The following is a 27,417-nucleotide window of genomic DNA, read 5'->3' as shown; positions in this document are numbered from 1 at the left end:
ATTGTAATGAGAGGAGCAGGAGAGCAAGGAGGTCCCCCTATCTTCAGCTTAAGTTGGGGGTTTTACGGGCCAACGCCATACACCTGGCCTACACTCTAAGGTCGTCTTCACCAGATCACTCCGAAATGAAAAGTTGAAGTGACCGAGTGTGCAAATTCGGCGAATGGCGAAGCCCAACGTACTATTTGACTGAGGAAAACTGCACTCACGATTACTGTACCCCCTAATGCCGAACTGTGCCCCCTAATGCCGAAATGCCCCCTAAGCCGAACTGCAGTCTTCTCTGTCACGGCGCACACTGCGTCTGGAGTAGTGATAGCGTCATGAGCGAAGGCACGGCGGCGCACGCTTATCTTGTCACAGAACAGGGAGGATATCTTGCTGCGTGACGACGCCGCCGCCGGCTACCATGTTGTTGCAAACTGAACCTCCCGCGCAAATGTCACGTGGTTCATATGGGCTACCCACGGAGTAATAGCGTCTGCCGAAAGTGTGAAAGGGAGGCAGTGAGAGAGATGGTGCCATGGTAGCGCCCCTCTCCCCCCTCCCCCAAACAATTTCGCCAGAGGCTCCTTCGAGCGGCTCGTACTGGCTCAGTAGTATCAGTATACTTCCCTCCCCCGCACCCTTTCGCCCAGGGCCGTACCCGGGGGTTCGAACCCCTCCCGAAATCTTTTCCAGGCAGCGCGTAAGCAATACTTCCAGTTGCTTTCGGCAAAACTACCCCCTTCCTGAAACCCATAACCCCCTCCGAAAAAAATTTTTGGCTACGGCCCTGCAAGTTTCACCCCATTTTCCTCCCCCGTTTTATTCCTGCCTTCCCTCGGTTACGACGCCGTGCCCGTCACCGCCGCCGGAGTGCTTGCGCACTAAACAGTGCTTGTGCTCAGGGAGTACACGCAAGGCGCGAATGGTATTCTGTATTGCGCAACGTACCAGCGCAGATGTCCTTCTTCGCTCAGATTGAGTGCTCGGCCACGACATTCACCAAATTTGCACACTAGGCCGCTTCGATGAATCATTCTGGAGCATTGCGGGGAAGGCGCTCTACGGGAACCTATGAGCGTGCCGTAATGAACCCTTGTATGGGTTTGTTTAGTGCGCCTGGGGATCTTTCACTTGCGACGAAATCCCCTACGCACAAAAGTTCTTTTGGTGTTTGTTTTCACCAGAAAAACCGAGCAGCTACCGGAAACCGAAGCTTCTCGCACAGTGGCATGACGCCAACTAGCACAGCAGGGCAGTAGTGCGCCTACTATCTCAGTAGCACGCGTAGCCCGACAGGGAACTGAGCAGTCGAGGTAGTAAACTCCCCTAACACTCCTCTGTTTATCTCTAACTGCCCTCCGCCGGCTATCGTCGAAGTTGTTCTTCGGGCAATCTGCTTCTTTCGTTGCTTCTTGTTTCGCAATGACGCACTCACCCTTTTCCGGATAGGAAGGGCCATTAGACGCGCTTTGTGGGCACTTGCCACATCTCCGGGGTCAGTGCGTGCGAAGGCGCACCAGGAAAGGGCAAGTGGCGAAGGAGGAACTAAGCATAGAGCGGTCGTGTGAGCAGTCGTCGTATAGCGGTTGACGCGCGCGCTAACCGCTGACCTTGATTCGAAACAAGGGGGGGCTGCCACTCAATCTCGGCGTTTCCTCGACCGTGGAGTCACAGCAGGGGGAGCAACGTCGCGATTTCTTGCCGCTGAAGGACAATTCGCTCCCAACCGACGGACCAAAAAGCAACTGACTTGCGTGCTTTCTCGCCTCGCCGTTGCGAAGAGGACGGCGGCAAGAGAGAAGTTCCAGCCTGCGAGCACCATGGACAGTGAAGGACGTCCGGCAGCCGTCATCGAAGACAGGGTGGTGAGATCTTCGGCTCCAGACCCGCCAATTCCAGACGTCGACTACGCGGAGTATTTGAGAACTGTCTGGAGGAAGTCCGAAGAACGCACAGCTCTGGTAAGACAGATTTGAGGTATAATCAAAGCTTTATAGCCCAAAACTCCTAATATTACACACTGCTTGATGTACAACAAACAGTTCGTTATACTTTAAATACTTTTAGGTCTTTGACGGTCCGCTCCCCTCCGGTGGCTCGTTCCGCGCGAGCGGAGCGTCAAGGGCAGATGTGTTATTAGTTATAATAACTGATAACACAGATGTGTTCTTAGTTATTCGTAGTGGTGACGCATTCGCTCCGCTAGTCACAACTTATCTCTGTGCAAATCAAGAGTGCCTCCTACAAGAAAAAGAAATTTTCTGCCCCTTTGTCCGTCCATCTGCAGTATACGTTCCGCAGTAACCCCGCTCGTACCTAATGCAGTTCTATAATGAATATTCACTTTACAAAACCATTATCGTTTCCTTTCCTAGTAGTTGGTACCAGGATTATTTCATTTATGGGGCTGTCCCGTCGGTTGGGCATAACAGATAGCTAGTAAATGTGGTCTTGTTAGAAAGCGACCCACGACCATTTTTCTGCCAGAAGAGTTCTTCCCATGAATATTGTTAATGCTGCTAGTGTACACATCCCTGAGGGAGAGGGTACTATTTTGGAATATCATACATTGCACCAAACGGAAAGTTGAGCGCGATAGTTGGACGAATGGGACAAAACTCAAAACGTATGTGATTGAGAAAAGGCTGGTAGACCAAGACAGCGCCGCGTAATTCTTTCCTGTTCCTCTTCTCTTCCACGTTCTTGCGGGCTGTTTTTTTTTTTCTTTTCTTAAAATATGTAAATGAGGTACATCTCGCTCTGGGGAGATCGCTCTGGGGAGAGATATCTGCGTGCGTGTGTCCGTCCCCACGAACCGGTAAGGCCACCGTCATGGCCACGTTCTCAGAAACCGGTAGATGACGCAGTCCCAACCAAAGAAAGAGACGGTGCGGAAGAACAAGGGGCAGAAGCGCGATCCTGTTGCTTACTGTTCATCCCGCGCCCGAACACAAATTGCGTCATCACGCCCATCATAAGCGTGAAAAAGTTGTCGAGGACGTCTACGTTTAGGTTTTACGATGGGAGACGCGACAACGTTGCTTTGTCTTCGAGGGAGCGTTTGGTAACGGAGCCGCTGGCTCGCGATCCCTGATGCACCACTTTTTTCTCGCGGTTTTTGTTTTTAGCACAGTTACCTATAGATACCTTCTTTCCAGAGAGGGAAGGGGGGTCGTTAGCTTGACGCGTGGTAAAAGTGGCTATGGACAACAACTCAAGCCAGGCGGTGACGATACATCGTCGATTGAACTTTATGGACAGAGGCAGCGATGAAAACGCATCTTTCCTAAATGGATTACGCTCCACTCCACCATGATGTGTTCAACGGCGTTACTGCTCGGGCGGCAAACAATGGAGAAACGTGCCTATAGGCCGCTGCACACGAAAAAAAAAAAAAAAAAAGGCTCATGGGGTGCACCCCGACGGTGGACAACGAACTTCAATGCGCAGGCGCGGCGCTTGCCGAAATCATGGGCCCTATTCTCGACTGCACAAATTCCCGGGAAATTCACCATGTTTTTTGCGTAAGCACAACGTAAGCAATCAGTGACGTGATGCACGTATAGCTCTTACGACATGCAGTGTAATTTGATGCTTCTCATAAACATCACACCCAAGGTATCAAATATTCGGCATAAAAGATATAAAAACACTTGGCATGTACTATAAAAATTAGGACGACAGTCGAGGCTGGCAAGAAAAACACATTTCTGCAGGTCAAAATTGGCGTCAACACCACAAGGCGATCGCGTAACGTTGATCCAAAAGCGAGCGAAAGGCGGATGTCGAGCTAAAGAACACCACACAATTTTTTACCGTATCTATTTATTTATTTCAACCGCTTTTAGTAACACAGTTGGGCTCTCTGCTTCAATGCAAGCTTTATTGCTTTATCACCTTCCCGGCCGCCACCGCCGCCACGCCATCGTCTGCTGCTATGTTACAAGTTTATGGCGTGATCACAGAAAAAATTCCCCCGCATTTCCCCGAGGGGGAGAATGTGAAAGTGCGAATGCACGGTTGTCAGCCCGCTTGCGGCGCTTGCGCTCGGCCCCCGCAGCCCACCGCCTCGCCGCCTTCTCTTCCATCTCTTCCATCGGGTTTGTAGTATCACGTGTACACCACGCAGTTATCAAGCCGCTATAACGCCGCTGAGTCGCCAACGCACGCCGCTGACGACGTAGTTTGAATGCGTTAAAGATATAACGCGCGTCACTAACACTGATATCAGCGTCGCCTCCGTGGCTTGGTCGGTAGAGCATCGCGCTGCGGCCGCAAAGTCCTCGGATCGAAACCTGGCGCCGGATGCTGTTTCTTTTTTAAATATAGAGGAGCACTGCGGACGCCGACGCCGCCGCCGCCGCCGCCGCCGGCGGTGGATGGTTTGGGGACGCTTATAAAGTGCATTCGCACTTAAAAGACGGCCGTGACCATCGCTTGTATGGCACATAACAGCAGCGAAGGGCTACGCCTGATAACCGCGGAGCGTACCGATGTCGCCGATTCACTCATTCGTCAAGCTCGACTTCAATCAGCGCTGTAATGAACAAAAGAGTCACTTTTCTTTGTTATTTTTCTCTTGAGTTCGATCACGCGACCCAGCATCTTACTAGGACGAGTGTGGACAAATGCCATGCATTGGGTTTTCTATGTCATGAAGAGGCTTGTTACGCCAAAGAGGCGGTTACGCCAAACAAATAATTTTTATTTCATTGCCAAACATAAAACCAAAATACTGCACGTTATATGTATGCTCCGTGATCGCTGACTTGAAAACAGTTGAAACTATAATTGGTTTCGGTATTAAACATGCTTTAAACCGCGTGCCTGCGAAACTGCGCCTGCTGCAAATTCGCGGACATTTCGCGGCGCCGAAGGTCGGGGAAATTTTTCGCCCGATTTCGCGGCAAAAGCAGCCGCCATCTTCAAGCTGTTACGTAACATTACGTCACTTTTACGCAGGCTGAAGTTGCCAAAGCGTGACGTGTCGGTCCCGCCAACTGTTAATATTACGTCACCCCTTCTCAGCCGATCACACAGAGGACGTGTATTACAAGCAATATTGTTGTTCAATAGCAAATACAGGCCTACGTTGTCATGTCCGGGGTAGTTAGTCTAGTTTTTCATTGCAGGCCAAGAATTATGCGCTTTCAGTAAAGAGAAATGAGGCAAACTTTAGAACTGGTGCCCGTAATCGTCATAAAACGTCAAAATGACGAAGGCACACACAAGCGCTTTGTCAAGCGGAAGCACATGACCAAAAATGAAAGCCAATCAGAAAAGACTTCCGGCACATTCCCAGATTTCCCTGGAATTTGTGCAGTCGAGAATAGGGCCCCATGCGTCCTCTCTTCTCCATCGTATTATCACTGGCTGCGTTTACATGGCTGGGCCCGATAATACTCTTGGGCTGGCTCAATCTATGGAATTCCCGATTCTCGCATTCGCCCTTCCGCGCTAATGGTAGGACTGGGAAGCCCCGAGAATTAGTATGACCTACTAGCAAGCCCCCGATAATTAGCAAGCGCGAATGCGGGAATCGGCCGCAATCAAACAAAACCCGCCAAAGCTGATTTGTAACAGCTTCCCGCCAGGGGGCAGAGATGCCGATGGGTGGGCGTCATGTCCGTGGTAGACGCCCATTTCAGGCCTTGGTTAATCTGCACTGTGCTGGTCTCAGATGCAACTCGCTCAAAGCACCGGCTTTTAGGTTCTATCGGGTTCGTCAACGGCAGGACGACGTTTCTTATTGGAACGCCTATACTCGGTCAGGCAAGTGAAGGATGTAAAATCACACAGCATAACCACATCACTGGCAAGTGCAAAACAAATACCCACAACAGCCTTGCCAGGCGATTAGATACGACATAATGCGATTACCGCCTCGCTAATTGTTGCCCAGAAGTACTTCAGGCAAGCGCACAAGTTTGAATTGCTGATATTTCAGACACTTGGTGTTCGAGAAAATACCAAGATGAACGAAAAGTAATCATAAACGCTGAAACCTCATTCAGGAAAATAAAGCATTAAATAAGGACACGCGTCTAGAGGCTAGCTGGTTCTTGTATTAAGAGCTCCAATTAAGCGATAAGTGCTGCCGTTGAATATCCCCCTTCTGAGCTCACTTTCGGGGTGCCTGTTCTTTGAAAGCCCTAGCGAGCGCATGAGATGACAGTGGAAATTCTTTGTGAGAGATGCTGAGTACGCAAGGAAATGTGCTGGTTTTCACACCGCTCGCACGAAACGCCCGCACTCATTCTCGGAGGCTGCAGTACGCCTCTTGGCATGTAACGTCAGCTTAAGTCGTTTTCCCTTAGCGCGCCCACGCTTAAATATACATCACAACTTCGCGCGAACTTCTTTACGTAGCGGAAACATCCCCGCCAATAGCACCGTCGCAAAAGGCAACAGTGCTATTCTTTCTTTTTCTAAACGCCTACGGGCCAAGGCCCCAAGTTCCGATCCACTATAAACGCAACAAAGCCCGACGAATATACTTGCGGCCCAACGAACTCTCTACTCTGCAGTCTCGATCCTTGTGATAAAGTATCTCCTGCCTCTTATGGGTCCTCACATATTATAGCAACATTTGCAGTTACATTGTTCAGTAACTTTTGAAGTGTTATCTTTCTCTGCTCTGCGCTCGGCGCATGCTGCTGACGTGTTGCTGGCATGTTGCTGGCAAGCTACCGAACGCCGGAGAATCAAGAAGCTCTGCCGGAAAGCCCTTGATCCCCGAGCTGTCTCCTGCTGTCCTTTGTCAGTTAGCTGAGCCCGCGGGGAGCGGCACTCGACGCGTACTGATTAAACGCTGTCGTTAGACTCAAGTGGCCCCACCTCTTAGCTTTGCGATTCCTTCGTGCGTTCAACGGCCGCTATCGCTACTGGCTAACACGCCAGCGCTATATACTTTCCCAGAAAACAGGCTCCATGGCGCAGACGTGAACTTTGACATAAAACATGGTATTTGTTGCATGCGTGTGTGCTTATATGCACGCGGGATGTTAAACCCAACCAAATGGCTCGGCGGGAAGGGAGTAAAGAGACGAGCATAAGAAGTGGCCATGGAACCAGATAATTTCGTTATCGAGGTGCGTGAAACAAAACCAATAAACGAGCACGCGTACTTTCAAAATAACAAAACAAGTTTGAGAGACGACAGCACAGGAGGGCCACGTACTTTAGTCAGATTCAGTATTCGTCATTTTGATTGATTGTAGGGTTTAACGCGCCGACGCGACGCAGGCGATGAGGCGCGCCGTAGTGGAGGGCTCCGGATTAATTTTGACCACCTGGGGATCTTTAACGTGCGCCGAAATCTCGTACACACGGGCGTTTTTGCTTTTCGCCTCCATCAGAAAAGCGGCCGCCGCGGCCGGGAATCGAACCCGCGACCTCGTGCTCAGCAGCGCAACGCCTTAGCCACTGAGCCGCCGCGGCGGGTTATTCGTCATTTTGGTTGCTTGGAATAAATTGACTGATATGGTTCATGTTGAAATCATTAGTTGGTTGTAATTAATCGATTGAACTTAATTTTTAATACCAGGCCTTGGCCAATTCCCCTCTCTGGGTATGCTAAAGGATAACCGCCAAGTGGGATGCGTATTTCTTAGTAAAGTGAACTCATTAAGGATTGAAATTATTGGTTGATCGATATTGATACTGTGCTAGAAATTGAACGTTGATTAATTAATAACGCATTAAAACTGTTTTTTTTTTTCAACTTGCTTAAAGGGACCCTGCAACACTTTTTTCAACTTTTTTTGATATCTTAAATGCTTGCAGAACGTAGTCACCCAACAGATTACTTAGATTAGGGGTAGCAAAGTACATCTGTCAGAAAATACTGCTCTATGCCCATCAGATAACTTGGAAACTCGCTCAAAAGATTTTCCTCTCTTTCCCGGTCTTGACGTTCTTCGACGGCTTGAATTACGACACTGAGGCCATGTATCGTCTGTTAGCCGGTTTTCGCTTATTTCCAGCAATTAACACTTTTCGATAGCAACTTTAAAAATAAAGCCACAAAAACAAAGCAGAAACGGAAGCGTATCTGGTTCAACGAGCAAATCACGCGGTGCCGCTCCGTGCTGGCGATAACTGTAGCTTTTACAGTGCTTCCAGACACGAAGGAAAGAGTGAAAGCGTTTATCGAAAGTGTTGCAGGGTCCCTTTAACCAAGCACTGGTCAATTCCTCTGCGTGGGACGAGACATAACAGCACGAAAAGTTGTAGATCACATACAAAAACACCCAGGACAAGCGCTGACCCTCAGCTCAGCTTATAATGTGTGTTTTTGTAGGTCGATTTTTTATGTCTTTTTAGATGATTAGCAACCTGATCAACCACATACTGTCGCGTGAGTAATTCGTGTCACACCGGTGCCACAACCTATTATACTCTCGGCTTCAGTCTATTGTTGCCTGGCTGACTTCGTTTCTTCAAGGGAACATGATTTCCAAGTGGTGATTTGCGAGTGTGTGAAGATATTTCTGACTTTTAAAACAATGTGGTTACATTTTTACCATAGAGCAACAACTTTACTGCACAGTACTTCTGAATGAAATACTCATAAAAAAGCGCCGGGAGTACTGTTAACGTGGGCTTCCAAATTTTGGGCACCGTCTTTCTCTTATAAACGTTGCTCTAACCTAAAACCACAATTTGTGAATACTCTTACAGAGCAAGGAATTAAGACGGTACGCCGCCTTCATGCTGATGTGAGCGTGGCGAGGCAAATTTTGTTTTGCGGGGGCCATCCGTCCTCACCCTTCTTTTTTTGTGTGTTCATAATTCGACAAGTTTCAGCGGAGCCAAACGGGAGCGGCTTAGCAGGTAGTACAGGTACTCCTCTCCGCTCTTCGCAGGAAAAAGGGAGGGAAGGGCACCACGTAGCGTCAGTTTTTCTAAGTTGGTGGCGATAAGCTTATCTTAGCCATGAAAGGTGTTTCAGGGAAACTACACAAACTACGTTGGAAGAAATCTCCGATGAGAGTTTTGTAGCCCATAAGCTGAAGTACTCAAACCGGGGAATTGTTTGTCCTATCTGTTTCCTAAGCGCCACAATTTTGGGTTAACCAGAGTGGCACAACCTGAAATCCAGCCTGTTTGGGAGTGTCCCTAAAATAATCGGCGGCTAGGGTGCCTAGATGTTCCTCCTCGCCCGCCCCTCCTTGAGGAGGAACTACCAGGCACCCTATCGGCGGCGCGTGTCCCTCAATCCTAGGGATGAAGACAACGCGGACTGGGTATGTGCCAATCATGTTGGAATGCATCATCTTCATCATCGTCACCAATCCGCGACGAAGATAGTTCTAGGCGATCTTTGTGCGCGCTTGTTCTTTAAGTAAACCATTTTTTTGGTCTGTGTCTCGGCGCCAGGCGCAAGTTCGCCTAAATAAAACCAGTGCACTGTCCCTTAAGTCAGCAGTTGCATTGTGACTCTGGTAGGTGCTTGGTGAAGGAGAGTCTGATGCCCTACGTTCCCTCAGGCAGCACACGGTGCCCTACTTGACCCTGCACCCAGGCGTCAGGCTTCTCAACCGGAGGTAATGGCCCCTTCAGTACAGTAGCAGTGGCGCTCCACCAGTCCACTGCTCCCAGCAGCTCCCATGGGGGCGTGTCCGCGGACGTAGATGACTGGGTGGAACAGTTCGAGCGCGTCGCCAGTTTCATCCAGTGGACGCCTAGACAAAAGGTTCAGAATGCTTACTTTACGTTAGAGGACTGTGAGAGGACTTGGTTCAAAACCACGAAGAAAATGTTGGCAATTCTGTGGCTTTCGTCAGCAAGTGCAGGACACCTTCGCCACAACCGACCGCCGAGACCGTGCACAAATCCTGCTGGAATCACGCATCCGAAAGGTGCTGCGACGTTCGTCGAAGACATGGTTCGTCTGTTCCGGCGTGCAGATCGTCATATGTCGGAGCCCAAAAAGCTAGTATAGGGTACCTGATAAACGGAAGACGTACTCACCGAGATTCGCCGTCATTGTATTTTTTACGGGTTGATGAGGACGATGCGTTCCAACAAGGACACCTGTCGGGGTGGTTCAGTGGCTAAGGCGTTGTGATGCTGAGCCCACGGACGCGGAATTCTCTTCCTGGCCACGGCGGGCGCTTTGCTGATGGACTCGAAAAGCGAAGACGCCTGTGTGTCGAGATTTCGGCGCGCGTGAAAGATCCCCAGGTGGTAGAAATTAATCCGGGGCCCTCCACTATGGCCGGCTTCAAAGCAGAGGTATATATTTCGCGCGTAAAACACCCTAAATCACATCAATTACTTGACCAGGATAGATGCTGCCAAACGGGCTATTCGACATCGGCGTTGTCTTGGTGCTCCAACGCGGATTCCACACGCGACAATGTTCTTTTGCTAGTACAGTTCTGGGACATGCTCAACCGTGGGACGTGCATCGTGTATGTGAACGTCATCAATCGAGCTATCCCAAAATGGCTACCTACACTGAAAAAAATGAATGACACTCAGTCCTGCTGACATGATTGGGTTTGGACAGCAACGCTGTTACAATTGAGGTTACCAACTCTTCAATGAAGGAAGTCGGGAAGGAAGGGGGGGGGGGGGGTAGCGTACGCTAACATAGGGAGGCAACGAAATCCGTTTGCTTTGTTGCGGTACCTTCCAGACAAATCCATTGTTTTTTTTTATTGTTGTTGCGGCCTCTTGAAGTGGTACTTCAGCTGGCTACGCGCTGCTCGCAACACTTTCTCTTGCTTGAGAATCTACTCGTAAAAGTTGTCGTACTTCACGCGGAAGTTCAGCTCTCCGTGCAGCTCTGCCTGGGCAAGTTCGTGCTAACTTAGAGTCCTGTAGCGTAACGTGCCTCGTTAAGCGTGCGTTGGATCGCATAAAAAGTTCTAACTGGACGGTCCGGAACAAATCCGGGACATACAGCTGTCCCGACAGGGACGGCGCGGGACTCGGAACGCTATATGAAAAGTCGGGACAGTCCGGCAAAATTCGGGAAAGTTGGTAACCTTAGGTACAATACCAACAAAAATGGTAATACAAAAACTATAACAAATGCGCTCTCACAACTCTTTATTAACGAGCGTATACCGACCTGGGCGCAGCCCCAAGATGCGCAAGGAACAAACGCCATTGTTTCGAATTTGTCATTTAGCATTATTCACAATTAATTAGCTTAATGAATATTGAAAAGACCACATCAGACAAACATAGGGATGTTCGTCCCATGTCGGCTATGGCTTAGGAGAGGAGGCTGTATATTATTTGCGATTAAAATGCGACTGGTGGTTACCCATGACACTTCTTAAGATAAAACTTTTGGCGATTACGTGGTCGTTTGAGCAGTCCGACGTGATATAGTTTGTTCCGGGATAATTCCAAGATAACACGAGTGACACTCATTTTTTGTAACCTTACTTTTCCCCAGAAGCCCATGTATTAAGAGCATACGGGAATTCCAAATCGCAGCTTCATGATGGACTAACAGATTATGACAAGTAAATCAGTCTGATAGAGTTCCCTTAGCGGTCCGTTACGCTGTGATTTTCCCCCGAGATATATACATTAGATTGAGAGCTAAAGAGTAGTCGCGAAAAAGTTGGCTTCGTCACAAAGTGTATTCTACTGATGGACCAGGACCGTGAATAAATCCCAGCGAGTGAGCCATATACAGATTTGTTTTAAAACCCCGGCAGCTTTTAATGCCTAACTGCATCGTTGCAAGCTAAGGGGTGTCTGAAGCGTATAAAGTCGAACCAAAGATAAAAAGAGCGTGCTTATATAGTAGGATTATATAGTAGGACCCCAACCCACCAATTCCGGACGTTGGCTGACTCAAAACCAAATATCTTTCAAACCATTCAGCTTTTGAGTCATGCGTGAATGAATAAACTGACCCGCGAATGTTTTGCCGTATACTGTGTACGGTATAAAAGCCAGTTCCTTAATTAACGGCCATAGCTGTAGCCATCACGCCACTCAGAGGGGGAAAAGGCCCCCCGGGATGCTGCGCATGCGGTTTGTTCCCCCTCTTTCAGTGGACAGGTGATCCACTTTCGCCCGTTCCTCTGTATTCAACCCCTGCCTCCTACAGATCAAGGCGGACACGGGGGAGCGATGCAGCTACCAAGAGCTCGAGGACGCCTGCTGCCGCGTCGCGTATGCTCTCTCCGGGCTCGGCTTCCAGCCCGGAGACATGGCCGGCATTCACTGCGACACCAGCTTGGATGCCATGCTGGCTTTCTACGGCACTGTATTCGCCGGTGGATCGATGGTTTTCGCCAAACCAAGCCTTACAGCTCGTAAGCCTCCCCCTTTTATTTTCTGTCTTTTGTGTCGGTGACCCCAGTGCATGTATATCTACTTCCCGTTTATACACAAATAGGGGCCGCATGCTGGGAGACAATTGCCATCCACCGCAGTGCGTATAGTTCATAAAGCGACTTGCACAAAGCGCAACGTAATTTTTGGCTTGTTGCGCTCTTATGTCTGTCATTGTATATTATTGTTCGCTTGCTTCCTTTGTCATGCGCGTTTTATTGCGTAGGCATCCTAGGCTACGTCCCTCAGAAAAGCGTGTGTCCGTCCGTAATATAACGCGTTGCACTCACATTAATAAAATGCTCCATGGCCTTATCTTTATGTGGTTGCATATATTGCCCCCTAAAAAATGTCTTCCCAGCAACGCACTTGTGCGTAGTAGTGACCCTGGCTTTGAAGGAGCTCGCTGTGTACAGCAGTCTGGCCCACTATACAGTGACTTGGCGTTTTCTTGCAATCGATTTCCCACGTTGCTCATATCCATTGCAGCGAAGCGTATTCTAAGAAAACTACGCTGTCTCGTTTAAAACGGCGTCGAAAAAAGGGGAGATAAAAACAACAGGTGAACAGAAACAGAAGAAAAAGAAAAAGTGCCACGAAAAGTCTCGCGACAGTAAATGAGGCCTAGGAGGACTCGTCATCAGTTTTACAGATGCGGCAAGAAGACTGACGCACTTCTATATAGGAGGTCTCTTCATATTTCTGTTGTTTTTTGCTACTGTCTCTATCTGCGCCTACTCCAATGCATTTTTATGACATCAGACTTTAAAGCAGGTCTGTTCAACTGCACTTGTTTGTTTCACGAGTCCTGGGTAGTTTCCGAATGAGAGAAATGCCACTGGCATTGCCCTTAGTACTGTGCAGTAGTGGTAGCGTTGTCCCAGAAGCAGCATTTGCTCGGTTTGGTGAAAAAAGTAGCTGCAGGTAGACAATGGCCAAGCACGGGAACGATGCTTGATGGAGGAGGCTGCATGGACCACGGGAAGCACATGAGCCCATCTCAGGACAATTATTACTACGTTCTGCGTGTAATTGGAGCAGTGCAGTCATCAGGCCTGGTATTTCGTAAGGATAACGGGGCAGGCACGGCTGCATACAAATCGGGCATTCGATTTAGGCGCAGCGAAAGATGCTCAGCCGACATTACTGCTGCTATCCGCAGCCCCTTGGAAGTCACTGCGGAAAACCGCAGCGTAAGCTGACTATCGGACTCAACCGCAAACACGTGTCCTATTTGCAGTAATAGCCAATTTGCAGCGGCACTCTTTCGGGGGTATTAAGTATATATTAACTGAACTCGACGACAGGTCGGGGGATAGAGTGAGAGAGGGATAAAGATAGATAGAGAGAAAGGGAGACTTTATTTGCGGTCAGACTAAGACCTATTGGCATTTTTCTGCCAGAACAACCATGGCCAGCTGGCTAATGACGGCCGCCGATTTCAACCACACCCGCCAGTTGGGAGGACGAGGGTGAGGGTAATGAGGGGACTCTTGGGCGACCAGGTTGAGAAATCTGACCTGAAAACGAACAACGTCATTAAGACCAGGAGTCAGCTGCCTTCAAATACGGTCGATGATCTTAGTTGAGATTCGAACTAAAAAGGGAGCGGCCTCCAGGCTGAGCTTCACAAGCCTCAAGAGTATGTACAGCATAGCCTTCCAGGTGGGTGAAAACAAGATTTCTGTGTGGGCACACCGGTGACAAACGCTCATATTCATAATTAGGAAGACCATCACCGGGTCTGCACAGTCAGTCGCATACTAACGCAGTTAGGTGGAATGTGTTCAATGCGGCTTCAAGTGAAAATTATGGGGTTCGTGCTCTACGTCTCCCACGCCAGTCTACTGAAAACCATTTTTGCTGCCTCACGCTTTCACAATGATTTTTCTACCAACGCCGCCTGTACAAACATTCCCTAACGCGTCGCCCGCTTTCCAATGGGAGCGGTAGGGACGCTTAGTTCAGGCACAAATCCGCTATGTGGCGCGCGCCGGCGGACGTCCCGCCATACGTCACTGCTCGCGAGTCGCGAACACTGCACCCACTTCTACAGCGCGTGTCTGTCAGCTTTCCTCGAAGGAGTCGGAGCGCCACCTGGGGAACGCTAGACAAACTGTCAACTATTTTGCATAGTTTCCGAGAAGCCATGGCTGGCGGACATGAAAGCAGGTAGGAAGGCTACGGAGCGGGAAAGGGTAGGAGAGAGCAACAGGAGAGTGGCTATTTGGCCATTTTTCGCTCACGCGTTAGGCAAGGATTATACAGGCGGCGTTGTTTCTACATACGCTTGGCCAAGCAGCGAAATGTGCGTCTGACGGCAAGCCGACGAGGGGACAACGGATGTTGAAATTAAAGCAAACATGTTGAGTGGTCCGGACTCTTTATTCGATAGTTTGGTAAACAACGCGTTCAATACTTCCCAGAACCAGATCAATCGAAAAAGAAAGCAGAGAAAATAGGGGCAAAACATATTTCTCAAAGAACGCTATCAATCCTAGTTTTGTTAATTCAGCGTTAATTTGGTGTGCTCGTGTAAATGCTTAAAGTTCGAGTAGCCACTATGCCAGTGTAAGCAGTGAGCATTGCCCATTGTGGTTCTGCTCAAGTACAGAGGAAACGTTCAGCTACAATTCACATTGGTGCGACTTGAAGGTGCAACTTTCAAAATTGACGGTGACTCAGAGGCTAATAAATGCTCTACAGAAATCTCAGGCGTAAACAAGCATCGGAGCCAGCGCTGCGTAACGCCCAGTAAATAACAAGGTTTAGCGATATACTGGCACTCCCGCGACGGCAGTGTCATCACAAAGACTCTCAGTGATTTTATCAGTAGCCCAGTTTTATAGTAATATCTAGAGATTGGTGGAGAGACGGATGTCGCTTGGCCCTCCAGATAAACAGCGAAGTGCTCGTCAAAGAAGACGACATCCCGCTGCCCAAGCTGGTTCTTTTAAAGCCAGGAGTTAGCCCCCTCCTACACCAAAATGGCGTTTCCTGCTTGACGCATTCTTACACTGCGTGTCTACATTGTCACTTTTCTACAGCCAGATTGGGCTATGAGCAGCCAAATACGTTGGGTAATTTTAGTGTTAAGTTTCACTTCGTTCCTTTTCTACAGTGATGTAAATTTACATCATTATGGCGGTTAAGTGCCTTCACTTCGCTAATTATGCATTTTTCCGCAGACCCGAGGCGTAGTGCAAGGTTGGCTAGTTTTCGCCGTTTTTATTCAAATTTCCATCATTAAAAAAAAAAAAAACAGCGAAAACTAACCAACCTTGCACTACGCCTCGGGTCTGCGGAAAAATGCATAAGTAGCGAAGTGAAGGCACTTAACCGCCATAATGATGTAAATGTTATTCAAATTCCCATCGTTACCTGCCGCGGTGGCTCAGTGGCTAAGGCGTTGCTCTGCTGAGCACGAGGTCACGGGTTCGATTCCAGGCCGCGGCGGCCGCTTTTCTGATGGAGGCGAAGAGCAAAAACGCCCGTGTGTACGAGATTTCGGCGCACGTTAAAGATCCCCAGGCGGTCAAAATGAATCCGGAGCCCTCCACTAGGGTGCGCCTCATCGCCTGCGTTGCGTCGGCGCGTTAAACCCTACAATAGAATCAATCATCAAATTTACATCATTCTTTTCACGGCTTTTTTATGGTTAATCATCTTTTTTTGGAGGAGAAGTAAAACGTGGATATTTTGATTTCGTCTGTAAATTTCTCTAAAAACTGTAAAACTGTATTTTCTGTATTTTTTCTGTTTTGTTTTTGTATTTTTGGTTTTTCAAAAATTCGTTCGACCAATTATCTGCATTCACGCTATTATAACGATTAAACGTGTTACTTCCGCCAATCATGCATTCCTGTGGAAATGCAGGGCGTTACACGGTTTGGGCATTTCCTCTATTTTTTATTTAAATTTGTTCCGTTATTTCCGGGATTTCTTTAGTTTGTTCTTCTTATTTTGGATGAGCTATAAAATATACATATGTTTTATTTCGTGAGGTAATTTCTGTAAAATTTGTATTTAAAAATACTTTTGGTTTGTTAAACCTCCGTTCGATCAATTAGCTCCATTTACGCTATTATAGCGAATAAATGTGTTCATTGACTTCATTCCACCAATGATGCATTTTTGTGGAAATGCAGGGCGTTACACGGGCTCGGCTGTGGGGGTACTTGGCAAAGAGTGCTACTTTTTAATATGGCAAACACGCGTGCTTTCTTGCATTCTTCTCCATCAAACGACCCAGCCTAGTGGCCAGGAATAGAACCCACAAGCTCGCGCTGAGCCGCACAACGCCTTGGCCACTCGACTACTGCAGCGAGTAATTCAAATTTCCTTAAATAAAAATTGGCGTATGTTTCACAGCCCCAGCAGTTATAGGGAAGATTTAGGCTGTTCATCATGTCTGCGCCCAGGTGACGTTATAATTACTCGTACGCAACTGAAATCTATGATAACTTGCGACACCTTCAGTCACGTGCCCCTCGGATAGGAGATAACGACAACAGTTACAATAATTTTCGTCAAATGTTTGACGCCAATGATTTTATCCATTATCTACCCACCCACGAAAGTCACGGACAAGAGAAGATCAACCGCCTTCCTTTTCCTGCTGCGATACCGCAGACACTCCAGAAGCTATTAGCGTCCGCCTCGCTGGCGGATGCGTCGATTCGGGCATCCATGCGTATCAAACGGCCTGCCGGCGCAGAATAACCAAATAAAGTTCGTGAAGTCGTATGGTAGGTTTTTAGTGGTTCATTTGAACCCTGTCAATAGTCAATGCGTAAACGAAGCTGAAACCTCCATTTCAGAAGGGGAATAAATAGTCAGTTTTCTCCACTAGAAGCGTGCTATGGCAGTCACAAATTAACCAATTTATGCCTGACCTCGCTTCTATGACCCAAAAGAGCACCGCCGAGAAATGAATCAGTCTCGTAGAAAGTACTTACGGGACGTCAGAGATCAGAGAACCACCCTCCCCTACCCCCGAAAATTCGCCCGCCCTGACGCAGTTCTCATTCGACGTGCACAAACGGGCACGCTACCAACACAACACATACAACATTACATAGACGGGCTTCCAGGCACGCCAAAATGCTCACACTGCGACAATGAGCACACCCTCTGGACATGCCCAAACATACAAAGCACCCTGAGATCTTCCCTGCAACCAATTCCTGCCACAAAGCGCCCTACTTGCTGGGAGGCATGGGTCACACCCCCAAAGGAGCTTGAAGAGCTCTATTGGACCACGCTGGTGCACCACGTTAAAAACACGCCAGGACTATAGATAGCCAGGACTATAGTCCCTGCAACCTAAACCAAGAAGCCGATCAGTCCTTTGGGCACAGGCTTCAAAATAAAGTTTATCTCTCTATATATATATATATTTATTTCAGTGTTATTGCGGAAATGTTTTCGTTGGCTTATGGAAATTCAACAAAATGGGTATACACCATTTCCTTTAAGCAGACGGGAGAGGAGGAAAATATTCGCAAACCAGTTCTTAGACGGCCCGCGCGCCTGCCGCTTCCCGCGGACCAGCTTTGCCTGTGTGCGGTGGGCTGTTACATCGCTCGACGCGGTGCGCTCCGCTGCGCAGTAGTTCAGTGTTTGTCGCCGTCTGCTCAATTTTACATGCGAAGCAGCTTACGGTCGAGCCTGTTCTCTCCTCCGTTTTGTAGGCGCCGTTGTGCGGCGTCCACACCCCCACTGCGCATGCTTGGCCAGGCACCGCTGATGATGATTGTGGCAGGATGCCCCTAGGGATTGGACAACCAAAGAATCCATCACGAGATAGCTTCGCGTTCAACCTCCGCCGTCATCTTCCCATAGGGGAACCCTGAGTAGTATATGCGAGGCATTCCTCCTCTCCTCTCCGACGCTCCTCTCCTCTCCGGGATTGCGCAACGAATGGCAACACCTGCGGCTCCGCGCGCCATAATGCGAAGCAGCTTGGGGTTAGAGACGCGACGGTAGCCGCTGCATACTCCGCTGGGGGCGCCACTGTAGTTCTGCGGTATAAATGACGCGCGCGCGCGCTCCAATCCCCTCATTCTCCTCCCGCAACGCCGCGATCGAACTGAAAACTAATGGGAACTTGAGTCGACCCCATGGCTGCTTCGCATACTACTCAGGGTTCCCCTACGGGAAGATGGTGAAATTTTTTTGCAGAACTCTCCGTTGTTTTAGCTTATGCTGCGATGTCTTTCAAGGCGCTGACATCGTTTGTACAGCACTGTGCGGTCGTGGTTTGTAGGAACAACCAGAGAAAAAAAATCGCCAACAGCTTATGTGCACGACATGAAATGGCGAAAATGCAGAGCGGTTGCATGTTTATGGTGCATCGCTTGCCCGTGGACACCGAGTTAAGACATCGACGGACGTCGTGGATTAACCGCAAAAACTTGGTACCGACGACAGATATTCGTGTCACTTGGATGGCAGGGAACGGAGCAAAATCCATTTTTCACAAACATAGCTCTGACAAGGGCGACAAAACGGGAACCTCTTAAAAGCCAGAAGTAAATAAATTTATCAACAATATAGCATTATAACCATGTCTGTTTCCTTGTAAATAATTTATAGTAACGTACATTGCTCGGTCACTACAGCCGGTAGGCGCTGTTAACAATGCCCGTTTCATCCATCCTAACGTTTAAAAATTACGGCGGTTTATTGAATTTTTCGGCGAACGCATTGCACTGCCAAACGATATGAAAGAATAACTTTCTCCATTGTACACTGTTGGTCGATAGCAGTATAAGCAGGCAGAACAATGTGGAACCGCAGCTCGAGATATGCGAACGTTGTATTTGGACAACCTGAACGCAACGCGGATGAAGGAAGATTTTCTCATCCTTATTCGTTGTCACAGAAACTAAAGTACTACTATTACGAAATAGGCATAACTGATTGCGTAAAAGATGCATGATACAAGCGGAGGATGTATAAAGGTGGGTTCCGAGCAACAGTGCGCATGCGCTCTGCGGAAGTAAGCCAATCATTATCATAACTTTGGAAAAGTAGTTTGACTGGATGTCCGGTCGTGTTATTTTTCTTTTTAGTAAATTCATAGTCGTCAGCAATCTTCCTAAGTCCAGCTCAGTACGATGTTACTGTATTCAAATGTCCACAGCGCGGTAATCTCCTCTGCGAGAGCCCATCACGAGCAGCGGGTCAGCGAGACCTACACACAGCCCTCGCTCCGCATTTGCCGTTTCTGCTTCGGTAGACATAATCGCAAACATCACAAGCAAGGTGGCATTGGAAATACGTATTTATTTCCCGATATCGATTTTTGTCCGTCGGCACCATACCGGTAGCGTTTGCATTAGGGAACTGCTGAGTGTCACCGGCAACACCCCGACTGCTCCTGCTGCTCGCAACAGCCGGGGTAGCCATGGCCACGCTAGCAGCAAATTAGGACCTAAGATCAACTGTTGTGTTCTACTGCAGATGATAAAAACAAAACAAAACACACACACACAGTCACTGCAACCGCTAACTTAACGCGAAACCACTGCGGTTCATTGGGTGACGCACGTACGGGCACTGAACAGAGGCATGCATGGAAAGAACTGCTCACAGCCCACAGCCACGGCCGGGCTAGAGCGGCGGCGTGCGCGCGTTGCAGCGCGCCCCGCCGCTCTAGCCCGGCCGTGCCACAGCATGGCGGTTGCGGCCTTTGCTTCATAAAGGGCGCTGGCATCTGGTCGCAAAAAGCAAAATTGGGGCGTCCACGTCTAGAAAGGAAAATGGTGTATATGCTGAGTTTCGGGCACGGAGAAATAACTATTTGAGGAGGGGAATCCGCTTGGCTGGGACAGCGCGGGCGGGCGTCGAGTTAATGTCACTATCTGGCGAAAAGGAAATTCAGCTTGCGGAGCAGCACAACATATGACGCGTCAAGCGCGTTGCTGTAGTTTACATGTTCTTCTACGGATGCGACGCACAAAAATGGTAATATTATCGAATATATTGGGAAAATTGCCAGATTTCTTTCTGTAAAATAAATAAATAGAAGTGCTGGACATTTTAGCAGCAGTTATCAATAAATACCGCCCTAGTTACAAGCAATACCGCGCTTGAACGAAGCACTGGAAGGAAACGCTGCCGTCCCGCCACGAGTGGTTCACTCTCGCCGCTCTCACGGGCTTCTCAGATTAGCGCCCGCTTTTCATGTTGCACAGGCAGGGCGGCGAAGTTAGGACGGTCTAAATGTGATAAGAACCATCATTCACTGGAACTAATCATACCTAGATTCTCAATCACATGTTTTTTTTTTATTGTAGGTTTCGCGTTCTGAAAAAATCAAAGTCCCTTCGTCTTACGACAACAATGTTTGAAACGCGGAGATTTCTTCCGCCTTTAAACCGACTCCAAAGAAAGTCCAGTCGCGCGAGGGATTCGTCGGAGTCGTCTGCCTACTACGGCAGCCGGCTATGCACTGACTGACCTTGAACCGGCGAGCCTTTTCCCTTTGGGTCCTCGCAACAGGGGGCCCGTCGGTGCCGTGCCCGGTTGCACCTCCTCAATAATTCTTGCTCCGTGGTTTCGGGCACGGAGCAAGAATTAAGCGCGAGACACATGGACGACTGGTGCATGCGATTCCCATGCGACTGATCCGCCAAAACCGGTCCTAACAATAAGTCGTAACGATCAGTCGCATGCGAATCGCATGCACCCGTCGTCCATGTGTCTAGCGCTTTATTCAGGAGGCGCAACTGGGCTTGCTCCGGCGGCACGATAAAGTCACGGCGCCGGGCACGGCACCGACGCGCGATCTGTCGCGAGGCGCCAAAGGAAAAAGTCTCGCCGGTTCAAGGTCAGTCAGTGCATAGCCGGCCGCCGCCGTGGGCAGACGACGCCGACGAATCCCTCGCGCGACTAGACTTTCATTGGAGTCGGTTTGCGGCGGATGAAGTCATCGCGTTTCAAACATTTTTCGTAGGACGAAGGGGCTTTGATTTTTTTTAGAACACGAACCTACAATAAAAAAAACTGGTTGAGAATCTAGGTATGATTAGTTCCAGTGAATGATGGTTCTTATCTTCAATGCAATTAGTTCATATTTAGACTGCCCTAACTTCGCCGCCCTGTCTGCGCAACATGAAAAGCGCGCGCAAATCTGAGAAGCCGCCCGCGAGAGGAGAGAGCGGCGAGAGTGAACCACTCGTGGCGGGAAGGCAGCGTCGGCAGACGTCGTCTGCTCCGGGATTCCTTCCAGTGCTTCTTTTCAGGCGCGGTACGGTTGTAACAAGGGCCGTATTTATTAATAACTGGTGCTAAAATGTCGAGCACTTCTATTCATTTATTTTACAGGAAGCAATCTGGAAATTTTCACAATAGTTTTGATGGCATTACGATTTTTGTGAGTCGCGCCCGTAGAAGAACATGTAAACTATGGCAACGCGCTTGACGCGCCATCTGTTGTGCTGCTCCGCAAGCTGCGTTTACCCCTCTCCAGACAGTGACATTAGACAGATTTAGTTGGGCGCGCGCTCCGGACGAGCGTACGCCCAAGCGGGGCGGCTCGCGACTGCGCATGCGCAGTACGCTACGCAAACGCCCCGGCGATGCGGTGCTACGCACGCAACGGCTGGGAGCGTATGCTCCGGGGCGCTTGCGGGGCGCTGCGGACCTGCTGGGAGGCCCCTTGCTTTCAAAATGGCTGCTGCCTCGGCGATGTCGGCGGCCGGTCGTGGCAGGAGGTTCCCCGACTGAAAACGCGGACCGTCGCGTGTTTTTCTCGTTAGGCGACAACGTTTCAGTTCCAACAGGCATGCACACCAGAAATGAGCGACCAGGGACAACCTGGATGGCTCCCGAAGCGGGCGGCGGTGTTTGTGTGCGTGTCGCGGCGGTGGAATGCGCGCAGTGTTGGTGCAGATCGGCGGCCTCCAATCAGGGAATTCAAGAATTTTCGCCTGCGCCGTCGTCGCGCCCTCGGGTGCGAGCTGAGAACGTTGCGCTACCGTGTGAAACGTGAAGGATTTGTAGTTGGACTCCACGAATAAGAGGAAGTGAGTAATAGGAACGCATCGTGTATCTTATTCAGTTGCTACACCCGGGTGAAGTGTATCACCAAACCGCCGTGCCAGCCTACCCGCTGTTTCATTTTGCGCGTCGCATTAGCGTCGCATGCCATGCTCAGTTGTATTTGTCGCATGGTCCTGCCATATTTCAGAGCTGAATAAAGTGAGTATCCCGAGCACTGCGTGTTGCTTCAAAACTTCGGCGTCGCGCGGTTGAGCAAAACAATCGCGACGGGTGTATCATATTTTTCCCTAATACTGCATCAAGGTAAGAGGGTATTTTTTATCGTACTTGCAAGATTTTTACAGTCGAAACCAGCATTAACGCATTGAAAAAAAAAAAAAGAAAGAAACGCCGTCCAGCTACAGTTTGCCTCAACGTTTATAGAACCAAGGTTTGCCTTGGTTGGCCACGTAAAAAAGTTAAATTTGGGTACTTTGCGTTGGGTTCAACAGGTGGTGCCGCAAGGTTAAATTTGGGTACTTCGCGTTGGGTTCAACAGGTGGCGCCACAAGCGTTAGCGCACGCTACGAAAAACGCTGTACTAAAACTATCCATGGGCGCGTCGCGACGAGCGTACGCTCCGCTTTACGCCCAGCAATACGCTCACGCCCGGAACGCCCAACTAAATCTGTCTATTAACGCGCAGCCCGCTCGCGCTGTCCCAGCCCAGCGGATTCCCCTCCTCAAATAGGTATTTCTCCGTGGTTTCGGGATTAGAAACCTAATTCATGGTGCGAGTTCTAGTTTCAAGTTTCTTTCTTGTTGGCCGACTAAAAAGTGAAAACACGTCTAGTCGCGAAACGCATAGCACCACTAGAGCATTCCGTTTTTTGAGCTAAATTATTTCCAACTCTGATTTTTGCCGCGCGAACAGATGGGGACCCATGATGGAGAGTTCATGACAGAAACTGATAATAAACCATTGTTGACGCATCCTTTGGTAATATCTTTCCTCCTACAGGAGACGTGAGCTTCCAGTTCAAAGACACCAAACCGACTGTAGTGTTCTGCGACGAAGAAAATGCAGCAAAGGCAGTCGAAGCCTGCAAGTCCATTCCAAGCGTCAAGGCAAGCATTCTCTCTCCTGAATCTCGGCTTTATTTCTACGGCACGTGAATAGAGAAGTACTTTTTTATGCCGCCAAATAAGTAATGTATGGTAATCCAACTTTTCACGCTCAGCAGCCAAAACACGTGTTCAACAGGGGCCCAAACCCGCATGGCGCCTGTGTGTGTGTGTATGGTCAAACACCGCGGTGCCGGCAGGCAGCATACTAGCAACACGTGGTTAGCTTCTATGGCCCGCTTAAGGTTGCTTGACTAGCACTACTCACTGAATGTCTGGAAAAAGGTAAAAAAAGGTACTTTATGCGTTCGAGTTACGTGAGCAACGCCTTAGTAAAGGTTTTCAGGATTATTCGCATACCGCGCGTTAAAATCGGACGAGTGCAATTGTTTTAATATTGTTCGAATATTTTTTTGCTACTCCATTCGGTTCGAATCCGGCTTTTTTCACTTGGATATACTCAAGTTTTCTCGAATATTCGAAAAATGCCAAATAAATAGTGTATATTTGACTTTGCTAGGCCCACTGTGGGGCATATTTGGGATAAGCTTTTTTTTTCCTATTTGGTTGCACAGCTTCAGCATAGTGTAACTATATAACAGCGTAAAATGCATTATATCAGCGAATGCCAATGAAGGCCTGCATAATACATTCTTTAAATGTTTGTGCAATGTCACGAACTGTCTCGGCGCACAGGAAAGAGTGGAATCGGGAGGCATTGGTTAGCGGAATAAGCAACATTTATGAAAAGGCTAGAAAATTCTCAAACACACGTAAACAGCCACACACAACACTAAACGTAACAAAATAACGACAAAAACAATAACAAACTACAACACCAAGCTGATGTTTACAGTTAAACTCTTAACTGAGCTGTATTAAAGTTCTTACAAAAATGTCCTACTCAACTAGGCTTACCTGGAAAAGCGGTCACGGTGACGTTGATATGCCGTGGCCATCACGGCGTAGCTGTAGCGCAGTTGCGCTACCGTCGTCGGCGGCGCTGCGGTCGTGCTCGTTAGGGTGCCGACGGACCGCTGGTGCTTTACTTTTTTGCGGCCGGAGCTTGTGGTCTACTTCCACCGTGGCCGTGCATCCGAGGAGGTAGCACCTGGTTCCGGTAGAGTCGTCTTTTTGGGGGCCGTCGAGCCGTGAGTCAACGGTGCGATAGCTACTCGTAGGCACACGACCGCCGCTGCGGGGCCGCCAAGGCGACTCGAACCACTGTGGCGTCGGCCCGCCCCCACCCAAGCTTTGGTTGCGACGTCGGTGTCCCGGAAGCGTCACCCCTGGCTCCCTCGTCGCGGACCTTGCTGTCTCCTCCTGGCGCTCCTTCTTTGTTCTCTGCTCCGCCCCCTTCTACTTGGGCTCCTCGCTTAAGCAGCTCTTGGGCTCCGTCGGGGCAACTTCTGGTTGGCTCCATATTTCAATTCCATATTTGGTCCTGATACCAATTTCAATGCGGGGCGCTACTTGAATGGACCGTTTTTGGGCACTAAATTCACATTTTAGGTCTTCGTCTTTCTTTTGGCACATCCCCTCTCAGGAGATCGTCCTTGACACGTGACACGCATATGCCAATGATGTTGAAGTAAACCAATACCTCATCATCATCATCATCATAAGATGTATTTCAAGTTTTACTTCAAAAGGCAAAACTGCGGAAGGGAAGGCAAAAGGTGCTGGTACACCTGACGGAGGCCAACCCTCCCTTAAGAAGAAAGCGTGTTTAGAAAATAGCAGTTGAAGCACACAGAGTGTAAAGACCGTTACAGTATTAACATCAATTGAACAAAGAATAAAATATTTAGTATTCTAGCAAGTGAGATTTTTATACGCACCAACACTTAAATAGCAGAAGCATAGCAAGCACCAGGGGTATAGCCAGGAGGGGGCACACCGGGCCCGTGCCTCCCCCCAACCCCCCGAAATGTTTTGTTACAGGCTGGGGTGCTGTTACAGAGCATATCACTGTATTTTGTTCAGTCAACTATCAATCCTTGATATGTTTATTTTTCTACCGACATCGCATTTCATTGACTATTGCAGTTCCATAATTTCTGATATATGAAAAGCATTGCTCTGCCTACCCTGTATTTCCTCCACATCAACAAAACAGTACAATTCTTTTTATTGAGGAGCTTTTTCTTTTTGGCACTATTCCATTGTTTCTTTGACCTCCCTCTTGGTTAGAATCAGCATTCTGTATTTGCCTAACCGGAATTTTACTGAGCCATGTCTGTTCCATTTAATGGCTAGAAATAGAATGAAAATTAAGAAACGTGCAACAAGCTCAACATTAAACAGCAGTGCAATGAGGTGCTCCGCTAAGCGTAAGTTAAAATTTCACGTTACTAGCACAAAATAACAAAAAAGGCGATTACTTAAGGACGAAGACGCACGTTTGCTAGCTTCACCACCATAATTTACGAATGTGCCGCACGTACAGTCCAGTGCCATTCGAAGGTTATCGCGGAAAAGTTACTCTTTCAAATGAAATACACAGAACACCAGATTTAGTAAATCTTCCATGCCAGTTTCGTTATCGTCGGCGTAGATAAAAGGGAACCAAGTCTGTGCTTAGTAACAACGAATGTAAAGCCTGAAACCCATAGGGTGGCAAGTCAGTCGTGCGGGCCATTGCTGTAGCACGGAACAGCCAACAAGGGAGAGAAGAGTGCGAAATCTTGATTTTCATGGTTCCGAAACGAAAGCGTAGGCGGCTACTGTGTTGTTTTGGAACCATGAAAATCAAGATTTCGCACTCTTCCCACCCTTGCCCAAGCGTGCCACCGGCCTACGAGGCCGGTGAAACGCTTGGCCGCTCGATGCTGGTGCGATAACCTTCAAATCATGCTCGAATGTACTTCATAGCTGATAAGTAAACTTATTAGCCCCTTTCCTAAACGAAAATCTAGAAAACGCATATCTTGATAGTGAACACCCAGTGTTGGCCTCCACTTCCGCCTGACGATCTTCGGGGACCGCGCGCTACTCACGAGCACACTCATGATCACGCTCACGAGCGCGCGCCCGCATAACCACCTGCCCTACATACGAAGGAATCTCCCGTGGCCTACCCATAGACCGACCAACGGGAATTTAGGTCATCATAATCATCATCTAAGCTCCTTATGTGGGCTTTACTGTTAGCGTTCAGCATACACAACTCGCATGTTGAAGTCAGTTATTTCAAGTTTCGTTTGAAAAACAACGCGCAAGAAGCCTTGCCTACGTATTTCCCCCTCCCATCTTTTGGTCGACCCCCCCCCCCCCCCCCCCGAAAAAAATTCCTGGCTACGCCCCTGGAAAGCACAATAGAAAAAAAATACACACCGGAGGGAAAGTGCAGAGAAGGTCATTAAAACAGAAAAGAAATTATCTAAAATGATGAAAATGGAACGCAATTTTCATGTATAATAGGCTTGAAAACGTGAAAGCAGAACGAAGAGTATAAGACTAAGCTTTGCCAGGTGTATTATATTGGTATTCATTGAACTGTATTATAAAACGTATTTCAACCACTCTTTACGAACTTATTTAATTGGATTTATTAACATATCCATTCTTCTGTTGTTTTTTTTTTGTTTTTGTAACTTTCGTGTACATCAGTATATAAATACACGTTTGTAAAAAGTGTATTCCAACCAAGAGTACTTGTCTTTGTAGCTTTCTGTTTTTCAGCATATATATTATGCAGAAAAAGAATGCGCTTGGAAGCTTACTGTACATGAACTTGACAATGAAAATATTTGCATTATAACTAGAGCTCCGTGTTTTCGGAGTTTTTTTTTTTTTTGTGAAATTTGTAGCTTTTTTTTTAAACCTTAATTCCTTGATATTCGGTGTGCAATATCGCAGTATTTTCAATACCGCAAAATTGAGCTCAAGGATGCAGGTTCGATTTCCTGCCGCGGCGGCCGCTCTTCTGATTGAGGAGAAAAGCGAAAACGCCCGTGTGTTCGAGATTTCGGCGCATGTTAGAGATCCCCAGGTGGTCAAAAT

The 27,417-nt window shown here is 48.4% G+C and overlaps 1 protein-coding gene across 1 annotated transcript in view; it reads left to right on the top strand.

Moving 5' to 3' along the window:
* The first annotated feature begins 1,474 nt into the window (after positions 1-1,474).
* The window catches only part of LOC144155359 (luciferin 4-monooxygenase-like), a 60,661-nt gene continuing 34,718 nt past the window's right edge, over positions 1,475-27,417 (top strand). The window contains exons 1-3 of the mRNA XM_077686731.1: positions 1,475-1,949; positions 12,071-12,278; positions 23,309-23,415. Coding sequence (XP_077542857.1) covers positions 1,809-1,949; positions 12,071-12,278; positions 23,309-23,415 — 456 coding nt within the window. The 5' untranslated portion in view covers positions 1,475-1,808. The remainder of the gene's footprint in view (positions 1,950-12,070; positions 12,279-23,308; positions 23,416-27,417) is intronic.

Source organism: Haemaphysalis longicornis, unplaced genomic scaffold, assembly GCF_048455015.1.
Source record: "Haemaphysalis longicornis isolate Haplotype H1 unplaced genomic scaffold, Haemaphysalis longicornis Haplotype H1 scaffold_1, whole genome shotgun sequence".
Taxonomy (NCBI): Eukaryota; Metazoa; Arthropoda; class Arachnida; order Ixodida; family Ixodidae; genus Haemaphysalis; species Haemaphysalis longicornis.
This window is presented reverse-complemented; position numbering and strand designations above follow the sequence as displayed.